The sequence below is a fragment of the Euleptes europaea genome, chromosome 17 (genome assembly GCF_029931775.1).
Source record: "Euleptes europaea isolate rEulEur1 chromosome 17, rEulEur1.hap1, whole genome shotgun sequence".
In the NCBI taxonomy this organism is placed as follows: Eukaryota; Metazoa; Chordata; class Lepidosauria; order Squamata; family Sphaerodactylidae; genus Euleptes; species Euleptes europaea.
In genome coordinates, this window is record NC_079328.1 from 6,964,632 (window position 1) to 6,975,541 (window position 10,910).

Genomic DNA, 10,910 nt, shown 5'->3' on the forward strand with positions numbered 1-10,910 from the left:
AGACCCGAGCAAGGCTGTCAAAGATAGGACATTTTGGAGAACGCTGATTGATAGAGTCACCATGAGTTGGAAGTGACTTGACGGCACTTCACACACTGTCAGGCATGGCCTGAGAGAAGAATGCTGTGGTTTCTCCAGGTGCTGGCCAAGGCCAGCTCTAGCCCTGCAAACAACGTGTTTAGACTGGACTCTGTGGGAGTGCCGGTAGAATCCTGCCTCCCTGACAGCTCCCGGGAGGGGGGTTGCCATGGCATCCAGATCTGCCCCGATTTGCCCTATGCTCTTCCATATATGCCCTGTACCGTTCCCATAGTTTTCATTAGTGTCCATTTGACTCTTCGCTTCTGTTAACCAGTGGATTTTCCAGTAAATCAACTCTCTTTTGGACTAAATATTGTCGAAGGCTTTCACGGTCAGAGTTCATTGGTTCTCGTAGGTTATCCGGGCTGTGTGACCGCGGTCTTGGTATTTTCTTTAATGACGTTTCGCCAGCAGCTGTGGCAGGCATCTTCAGAGGAGTCACACTGAAGGACAGCGTCTCTCAGTGTCAAGGGTGTAGGAAGAGTAATCTATAGTCTCTTGGACTACTTGTCTACGGATGTCTATGGGATTAGAGCTGACACACACACACAAGTCTTTGCGGGTCCTCGGCTTGTTTTTGTTACCAAGTCACAACTCACTTCTGGCGACCTCTTTGCAGCAGCCGCTTTGCATGACGGGAGCCCCCTCCCCCGCCCGCCGCTCAACCTCAGATTCCACTCAATCCCTCCGCATGGTGACAGACAGTCTCGGGTATAGGTGGCTACCGTATTGCCTGTCTGGGTTCAAAGCGGCGCCGTTCGGGTGGGGGGGTGGGGGGGAATTGATCGGCGTGGCTGGGGCTGCCCGGGGCTTACGTCTGTCCTCCGGCCGGAAAAACCGCGGTGTTCTCTTCCCACCAGGCAGTTCACCAGACAGCTGTGCCAGGGGGGCCCTTCCTCTCCTGCGTCGCTCGGGGCTTCTTGCCTCGGTCGGTCGGTCGGCCGGCCGGCGTGTGGGCGGGAGCGTCGCCGCGTCGCGCCTCTCCGAGGTTGCCCTCCGAGTTGCGGCGCATGGGCGCGCGCGGCGGGCGTCGCCACCGCCACCATGATGCCTGGGGAGACCCCGCCGGTGGCCGCGGCAGCGGGGATTGCGGCGGAGGCGGCCACGGCCTGCGCCAACTGCGGGGCTCTGCAGCAAGTGAGGAGGAGGAGGGCGGCGGCTGGGCGGGCCGGTAGGCGAGAGAAGGAGGGGCTCGTTCAGACGCGGCCAGATTCCAGGCGTCTGGCTTGTGCCTCTGGCCATGCGCAGAGTTTTTTCACCTTTTCAAACACAAGTTCGCCTCTTTCTCTTTCACAGAGACACCACCAGACAGGGTAGCCCATTCGCCTTTAATAATCACCCCTCATTGAGACACTGCGCAGAGTTATTGGGGGCTGGGACTCAACCGGTACTTCAGTCACATGCTGCCACTATTTACTAGCATCTTAATACATATCTGTAAAGACCAAGATCTTAATTTGTGTGTGTGTGCTTACATCCAGCCCACAGGGGTAAGCAAACGAGTAAATTTTTATTTATGGTTTGAATACAGCATTGGTGTGAATCAGGTAGAGAGTGTGAAGTTTCTTCACAATTTAACTTAGCCCTATTTAGGCATTCAGGATTCTTGGTTGCAAATGGACTTTCTTCCAGGTAGGCTGCTCATATGCCAGAGGCTGGTTTTGAACTTACAGCTCTTTCACCCAGCCGGTCTGACTCTCATTGAACTGAAATGACAGTTTTTTCAGTTGTCAGCCTCTCACCAACATTCCGTCAGTTCCTAGTGGTTGCTCTTATGGAGAGGCGGAACCTTAACCTGTCAGTCTCAGAGGTGTAGTGGGGGTTTTTGGGGGGGGGGACAAATTTGGGGAGAAATTGAAATATATGTAATACTTAATCCCTTACCAAACCTAAACTTATTTTACTGCTTTAACAACTTAAAAATGCATAGCTTATTTATCAGCATATAAAAATTGACTATTTGCCATATGAATAGAATGTAAAAGTACAAATGCCTTAGTGCATGTATCTTGGTCTTTAAAACTGTTAAACACAAACACAAAAGAATCTCATAAACATGGTGGCACACTCTGTGCGTTTTAGTGTATCATTATCATTTTTTCACCTTTGGCCGCTGAGGCACAGGGCTTCGCGAGGAGGCGAGGCCCCTTCGCGGCAGAGCAGAGAGTTAGTCGTGCGGGCTGAATAAAGGGCATCTCCCTTTTCTTTCTTATTTCTGCCCCTGTGGTTTAATGATTTGCTTTGTTGCGTCCCGCTGCCTCTGCTGAAGGAGGCTAGGGGCGGGGGGGGGAGACTTATTTGGAATAATAAAACGGTCAGTAATATTTGGCACTCCAAAGGCTTTTTGAAATACAACTTGAAATAGTTTTATTTGTCTCTTTTGGTGGGATTTAAAAGTCAGGTTAGCGGTTCTTCATAACAGGAAATGTAGATCGGAACAAAAGTGAGAAGTTTGAGATGGTTAAGTTCAAGGGATATATTGTACATCCAGATGTATCAAGGCAGATCAGGTACAAGCGTTTAAACCTTTTATTGCTTACCAAGCGTGGTTTCTCTTAGCAGTCACTGGTTTGGCAGTCAGCTGTCAGTTCTTAATTGTCAGAACTCCCCAACTGCCATTCTCAGAATTCTGCTGGAACTCCCTGTCAATCACAGGGGCTCTTTGACTGGGACAACTCTTTAGAATGCAGCTGTCCATCATTGAGGTGTTAAAGGCAAGCACAATATCAGCACAATATCAGTTCAAGTTGGAGGAGAGTGTTACGGATACTGTGGACTGCCAAAAAAACCAAATCAGTGGGTTATAGATCAAATCAAGCCTGAACTGACCCTAGAAGCTAAAATGACTAAACTGAGGCTGTCGTATTTTGGTCACATTATGAGAAGATAAGAGTCACTAGAAAAGACAGTCATGCTAGGAAAAGTTGAGGGCAGCAGGAAAAGAGGATGACCCAACAAGAGATGGATTGATTCAATCAAGGAAGCCACAGCCTTCAGTTTGCAAGATCTGAGCAAGGCTGTCAAAGATAGGACATTGATTCATAGGGTCGCCATGAGTGGGAAGCGACTTGACGGCACTTAACACACACATCGTTGCAAATTATTTATTAAAGTACCAGCAGTAAATGAGACACTACTGTGCTAACAGCAGTGAAAGAAGCAATTTTTTTAGGAACTTCAGAACACCAGCAGTAATAAAAAATGTTTTACGTGAAACAGCAAAAGCAGCAGTTAAATGATACAATTGAAATTAACAGGCCCAAACCTAATCAGCAGCAGTTTAAAGTAAATAGAGACCAGATGTTCAAAGCTGAAGATGTTCATACCTTTAAAGATGTTACAGATTTCAAGCACCTCCAGGTTCAGAGGTGAGCAGCAATTCAGAGGAGGCTGCTGCCTTTGTGATTAGGCTGTGGGCCACTGGGAACCTGGAAGCCATGGGGGATGCTGTTTATTCTTGAGTTGGTGGTATTAGGAGGGGTGCAATATATACAATTGTTACTTTTTTATAAAACTTAAACTTTACTGAGTCAAGTCTTTCATGTGTAAAACTTAGCATGCAAATTTTAAAAGTATAAATGACTTTTTTAAAATCAAAACAGTTATTTAACTTATTTACAGTGTAGTCTTAAACAGTTACTCCAGTCTAAGCTCAATGGGTTTTGACTGGAATAATTCAGAATAAGATTAAAGTGTTAAAGTGCTTGGCGAAGTACAGTGGTCAGTGTGCTGTCCTATAATTCAAGAGACCGGGGTTCACATTTTTACCCAGCTGTGAAGCTTATTGGGTGGCCTTGGCTCCATCACTTACTTTAACAGGGTTGTTTTGAAGGGTGAATCGTGTACGCCTTTGTAAGCTCCTTGGAAGAAGGATAAAGGTGTAAGTTAGGCTGAGAATGTGTGACTGGCCCAAGGCCATCCAGCAAGTTTCCATAGTAGTGGGGATTTGAACTGAGTCTCCCAGGCAAAATAAAAAGAATAGCTTTAGAAATGATAACCTATATGAGATTAAAATCAAAGGAGGAATAGGTATGCCAAACTTACCATTCTTAAGCAATGGGATGCGCTAAGAAGGAAAATCGCCCCAGATATTTCCCCACTGTCCTCTTTTGTATGGAATATCTTTGCTGAGAACCCAGAATTCCAGTTACCTCATAGAATAAAGATAGAAAAACAGAATGAACATAATTATTGGACTAAAAATAATAATCTAGAACCTTTATGTAAAATTTTGGATAAAAAAGAAATTAATATTACATTTTTAGAATATTTACAAATGAAAAAGTACTGGAATAACCTAAAAGAAAATGATATAACCGAACTTAGAGATAAATCAGAGTTTGAGAAACTGATGATACATGACAAAACAACTTCAAAAATTTATACAATTCTATTGAAAGATGAGCTAAACCTAACAACGGGATATCGAGATAAATGGAGTACTTATTTGGATAGGTCACTGAGTGACCAAGAATGGGAATACATATTCACAAAGGGATTAGATTTTACAGTCAGTATGCAAATGAAAGAAAATCTAATAAAGATGGTATAACCCCTCTCAGACTAAGTAAAATCCATAAAGCAGAAAATGAAAGCTTTTGGTACTGTGATAGAAAACAAGCAGATTTTATACACATGTGGTGGAAATGTGAGAACTATAGCATTTTGGTCTGAAATAGTGAAATGCTTAGCTGTTGGAATGGAGATGGATATTCCATGTAAACCTGAGATATTCCTGTTAAATCTGGTACCTAACCTAACTAAAGACCAACTTTGTATGGGATTACATATGATAACTGCTGCTAGAACAACCTTTGCCAGACATTGGAAACAAAAATCGAATCCAAAGATAGAGGAATGGCTAGTTCAAGTTAAAAAATGTATGTTTTAATTAAGCTAACAGCATATCAGAAAAATAGAGATACAATAAATTTAGATGAGTTATGGACACAAACTATAAATAAAATAGAGAATTTTATAAATAAGGGTGAGAAAGGGGAATGCGTTGTACTCAGTCAGGACGGAACGATGAATATGAAGACAAAGAAATAAACTGTAACATAGGAATTCTGCTTTTATCTTATTGTGTATATAGATATACTGTATTTTAAATCATGAAGATTGTCTTTCTTTTTCTGCTTCTTTCAGTTGCTGTTATTGTTATTATCCAATAAATTTTAATTATTAAAAAAAATGAACTGAGTCTCCCAGATCCTAGTCTGACACTCTAACCACTACACCATGCTGACTCGGTGTTTCTGAGCTGCACTTTGTGATCTGTGTTTTAATTATGTAAATATATTTTTGATCTGAGTTTAAACCAGAAGTCTTTTTTTCTGGGTTGTTTAAGGATATATTTTCTCCTTTGAAATGCAGACTTTATTTACCAATAAGTTTGTTAACATTGTTCTGAATTTTCAGCCTGTTAGATTACTACTTCCCTAAAATTGAAAAAAATATTTTTAAAGTTACAGTTGTGTGCACTGTTAGCAATGAATGATCAGGCTGATGCATCTTAAAGGGCCTAGGCATCCTTTGAGGGGGTTGAACTAAAATAAAAATGGAAATGGAAACTTTCAACATGGACAAAAAGACGGCTTTCCTATTTTGGTTTAGAAAAAGGAGACTGCATGTGAAGTAAGCAGGCACACCACTTATGGAATGAAGCTCCCCCCTCCTGCAGCATCCCATTGTACCCCTGAAATGCTGTTCAGGGGACCCAGGATCATTGCTGGGTGTGATATCTATCTTGCAAGCATCTTCCTCTGAAAGTGCCTTTCTGCCATCAGAAAAGTAGCACTGGATCCAACCCAGTACATTGACCACAGGTTTAGAATACAGAAATTGAGCCAGCGTGGTGTAGTGGGTGAGAGCAATGGACTCTCATCTGGAGAACTGGGTTTGATCCCCCACTCCTCCATATGAGTGGCGGACTCTGGTGAACCAGGTTGGTTTCCCCACTCCTACACATAAAGCCAGCTTGGGCCAGTCACAGTTCTCTCCAAACTCTCAGCCTCACCTACCTCACAAAGTGTCTGTTGTGGGGAGAGGAAAGGAAGGAGATCGTAAGACAGTTCGATTCTCCTTAAAAGGTAGAGAAAGTCGGCATATAAAAACCACCTGTTCTTAAATATGAGTTTTTCTAAATTTGAAATTTCTGAGTTTTTCTTCTAAATATGGACATCCCTATATTGCACTAAAACATCATAATAACTCTTCAGTGGTATATCATCACACAATAAGAATGCAGCTGTGTGTGCACATGAACCTGGGAGTGAGCCACTGAATTCATTGGTATTTGCTTCTGAGTAAATGTATGGGGTCAGGCTGGGGATGTAGTAATTTTAGACAGAATTAGTTGTTATGAACATATGTGATCGTTAGTTTTGTCCATGGAAGTATTATCATAATTCAAGTTTATTTTGCTAATCAAAATGATCCATAGCTGGTCATTCTGAGCTTTGTAGATTTCAGAAAAGAGAACATTTCTGTGAATTGAAACAAGCTCCTTAGCTTTCGCATGTCAGTTTGTTCCTTGATTGCATGGAAGCAAACCCTAGTTGATTAATTCCGGTGATTATTCTCAAGGAGAGCCAGCGTGGTGTAGTGGTTAAGAATGGTGGTTTGGAGCAGTGGAGTCTGATCTGGAGAACCAGGTTTGATTCCCCACTCCTCCACATGAGCGGTGGAGGCTAATCTGGTGAAAGGGATTTGTTTCCCCACTCCTACACACAAAGCCAGCTGGTTGACCTTGGGCAAGTTATTCTCTCTCAGCCTCACCTTCCTCACAGGGTGTCTGTTGTGGGGAGGGGAAGGGAAGGTGATTGTAAGCCAGTTTGATTCTCCCGTAAGTGGCAGAGAAAGTCGGCATATAAAAACCAACTCTTTTTCTTCTTCTACTGATTTATGTTTTTTCTTGTATCTCCTTTCAGTCTTTCAGCAGACTAACATTGCCATCCTAAACAGGTCTACTCAGAATTCATAGGGCTTACTCCCAGGAAAGTGTTTTTAGGATTACACTGTAAATATTGTGTGCCTAGTTTGGGTGATATCTGTATACAGCATAGTTATTTTCTTAAAATACTTTAAGAAAGACACTCGCACACCCTCCCCGTGGGTCATGGCTAGCAGTAAAAAGAAACAAGCAAAACATTTGGGAATGCAATAAATTGAAACTGATAGATCAAACAGTGAAGACTGCAGCAAACATAAAAATATATGAGGATCAGAGAAGCAACTGTCATAGTTTTCACACTGTGCAAATGCCCACCAAAGAAACTAAGTTTTTCTGCTTGCTTTGTGGCAAACCCCCCCAATGAAACCAGGCATTGCCCCACAGGTGCCCTGACTTAAAAGGCTGTGTATTCAGCTGCTTCACCTCACATGCTGGGGAGTTGCGCAGAGCAGGGTTTCTGATGTTGTTGCGAAGGAGGCTGTCTTAAAGATGCCTCGTCTGAGAGCACTCAGGTCTTTGATATTCAGCACTAGCAGTTGGAGTTATGCCTAGAAATGAACACACAGCTTGTGAAGAAGAAACCATGTTAGCATCGTACTCTATATGCCACACAGTAATGAGAGGTTTCACTCCTGCATCCAATTAGAGAATCTGGACTAAGCAATTTCAAAAGGCTTTGCCTGTGCAAACCATTTAGCAGTGGAGTTCTTCACGACTTACGTGTTAAAGGGTGATTATCAATCTTTAAATCGAATTATACAAATAAGTAAGGGGTAAGTTCAGTTTTTGAACTATAAACAGCGAACCAGACTGAGAACCTGTAGAGACTCTTATCTTGTATTGTAAAAAGACATCATTCTCTTTATTATACAAGGTAGTAGGAAATACAAGCATGTAAACAATAACCCTACAATTACTGTAAAAATAAGAGCAAAAATTATCACAGTTTCTAGAATTGCTTAATCATATCATAGCAAGTAATAGTTTAAAAAATAGTTTGTAAAGCAAACTAAGTTTCAACTTTTTCTCACTGCTTTTAGGGATTATTGAAAAGTCCAAGTTACACACCCAGAAATCTCATCTAAAATTCTGAGACTTCCATCCAGAGAAGTCTGATTTGCTTATCACAGTAGTGCATATCTATAGAAAAATATCAGTCTTATCTTTTTCTTAATCTATCCTATCATAATTATGGGACTATCTACATAAGCGGTTGGTTCTTGTCTAAATATGAGATAATTAACATAAGTGCAAATGATCCAATCAGCGAGTGCATATGAGTTACATCTGATATAGCAAGATAAGGCCAATCTCAACTCTTAACCTCTATTAAAAAGCAATTAATCTAACTTTTCCGTAACTGTTTCCGTAATTTGTTCAAGATTGAAGTAACTTTGAGCATACAGAGTTTACTGACAGTTAGTGCTTGAACTCTCAGTTAGCTTGCAAAATCAGCAAAAACAGGTTAGTGATGTAATAGCTACCACTGTTACATTCTGAACCGTTTAAACGTTATAGTTTCTGAACACTTCTCAGAAGTGTGGAGTGTATTACACACTTGTATTATATGTGGTAGAATGGAGAGTTCTGTGGGGTTTTGGCTGGATTTTCTGATTAACATGTTGCTGTGTTTCTTCTTTCAGAATTTAAATGAATATGTAGCTGCCTTAATTGCATTAAAGCAAAAAATAATTGATACAGAGTAAGTACACATTTTACACAAAATGTATTAGCCCTTTTCTCATGTGCTTGTTTTTATGTTTTCAACCCCACAAGCTATTCAGTAACTTACCGTAAATCCTATTAAAGTCAATGAGCTTGAAAGAATTTCCACTATGCGAGGCTGCTCATACACACTGCCCCTGTATTGTCCAAAAAGCATCTTATCACTATAGTGAGTTCTGTTTGTGGAACAATCTAGAGATTGCAAAATATTGAGACAGCTTGCTGCCATACAAGTTCTGTTTGTCCTTAATATAGACTATTGTATGCACGATGGGTGGGGCAAGGGCAGTCGTGTGCTTACAGTCTGCTGTGATTTTTTGCAAGGCTGAGAGTCTGCCAGCTCTTCTCAAGAAAACGAGTAATCAAGAATATGCTAATTCAAAAGCTCCGGCTGCCCGAGCACTCAAACCTTAGAGCAAAATCCTCTCTGTAGTAGCCTCTGCTTAAAAGGGTCTACATTCATGCTAACCTGTGTCTAGTTTGAACTTCCCACCACAAATCCCAGCTCAGTAGGGTAATGAAAATTGTCTTGAGTGTCCATGACTCCTGCCTAAAGACCTTATTTCCATTCCTTATTTGGCAGTGTTGCAGAGACTTAGATATTCCCTTCTTCTGCCAGGAATGCACCAGTCAGCTTATCTGGGTTCCCCTTCCCTTTCTGCAAGCCTGGAAAAGAGAAATTGCTTGTTCTCATTTAAGCCCTATAATTGAGGCCAGAATCTATCCTCAGATTCAACTTGTGCTCCTGCCGAGTATCCTGACCTTGCTGTGTTTAGCCCTGCCTGGGAAGTGCTTGATATTTTTATGTATTTATTTACGTTATTTATAGTCCACCTTTCTCACTAAAACTCAAGGTGGGTTACACAGTGTGATGCTCTACAGTGCTTGTTCTCATGTCCTGCTTCACCTTGTACCCTGAAATGCAGAGCTCAACTGTGCCCAAGCCTGCTGCTATTCCCCCTTTGGGGGGTTACCTTTAGGGGATTTTTTGACTGGCCAGGTGTTGTGGGGCCCCTGCTTTGGGTTCATAACTTTTTCTGGAACTTGCTTGGATAGGCAGCTACAAGCCGCACTTTCTACCTTCTTGCTCTGATTTTTTGGCCAGTTCCCTCCATCTTCTTGAATGATGCACCTTGCTTTGAGAAATTTGGAATATTCACATTTTAACATGGGCATTACATTATTGGGTACTGTTGCCAAATGACTGTTATTGTGACTGCTTGTGTGTACTAATTCTTAAGCAAAGCTATCTCTAATTTAACCATATTTAGCATCTCCGTACTTCTTTCAAACTTGCTGTAGGAGCTAAATCATTTTATCAGAGATCCCATGATTGCTGTTTATGTTGGTCTTTGCCCAGATTGAGTTCTAAGGTAACAGGTGGCGGAAGGAAGGCTTTTCTTTTGTACACTTAGGCTTGCCTGTTATGAAGTTGGGAGCAAATTAGAAAGTGGGCCCCATTTACACAGACTCATTTCTAAGGACTCAACCACACAACATACACAATGGCAGCCTGCCATTAATATCTGTGTTAACTTCTCTTCAAAACCCAGAACCAGCTTGAGTACAGAGCAGGATGTGACTATACAGTGCACGCAAGCTAGGTTTTGTATTTGATCTGCAAGTACTTAATTTTGCCAGATTATCACATTTTCAGTTATTTTTAAAGTGTGATGCTGGACCTAATCCTTTTTTCCTTTTTTTTTCTTACAGCCACTTGCTGACAGATTATGAACAGAAGTGCAATGATATCTTTTCTGTGTTTCTTTTCTTAGATGAGATTCGTAATTTGTATTTGATGGGTGTAGCATTATAGGAAATCTTTAGTTCACCATCTGGTATCAGAGACTTATGTATTGGGAAGACTTTTGTGTCTTCTTTCCGAACTGCACGTTTGATAGGCTTGTGGAAAAACTAGCAAATTAGTGACTTCTGAAAACTTGAAGGTATAATTTGTGAAAGCTAAGACTACCCAGAGCTGGAGTTGCCAGGTCCCCCCATGCCACTGGCAGGAGCTTCTCTGGGACAGGGATGGAGGCGTTCCACACATGCCATACCATGATGCCACTTCTGGGTTTACCCCCAGAAGCGCCGGCATCACACAGGACACTTTAGCACATTTCTTCAAAAGCTATGTGGAAACCGTAGA

General features: G+C 41.8%; 1 protein-coding gene across 1 annotated transcript; it reads left to right on the forward strand.

The window, feature by feature from the left end:
• Positions 1–1,107: 1,107 nt before the first annotated feature.
• Positions 1,108–10,587, forward strand: LOC130489235 (little elongation complex subunit 1-like). The gene is made up of 3 exons (XM_056862987.1): positions 1,108–1,218; positions 8,680–8,738; positions 10,475–10,587. The coding sequence occupies exons 1-3, from the start codon at positions 1,126–1,128 to the stop codon at positions 10,575–10,577; spliced, it is 255 nt and encodes an 84-aa protein (XP_056718965.1). The 5' UTR covers positions 1,108–1,125; the 3' UTR covers positions 10,578–10,587.
• Positions 10,588–10,910: the final 323 nt, after the last annotated feature.

Bases quoted from the DNA above. Each gene is read 5' to 3' on its own strand.
- LOC130489235 (XM_056862987.1), top strand. From the start codon at position 1,126: ATGATGCCTGGGGAGACCCCGCCGGTGGCCGCGGCAGCGGGGATTGCG. The intron at 1,219-8,679 runs GTGAGGAGGAGG...TTCTTCTTTCAG, and splicing joins ACTGCGGGGCTCTGCAGCAA to AATTTAAATGAATATGTAGC. The intron at 8,739-10,474 runs GTAAGTACACAT...TTTTTCTTACAG, and splicing joins CAAAAAATAATTGATACAGA to CCACTTGCTGACAGATTATG.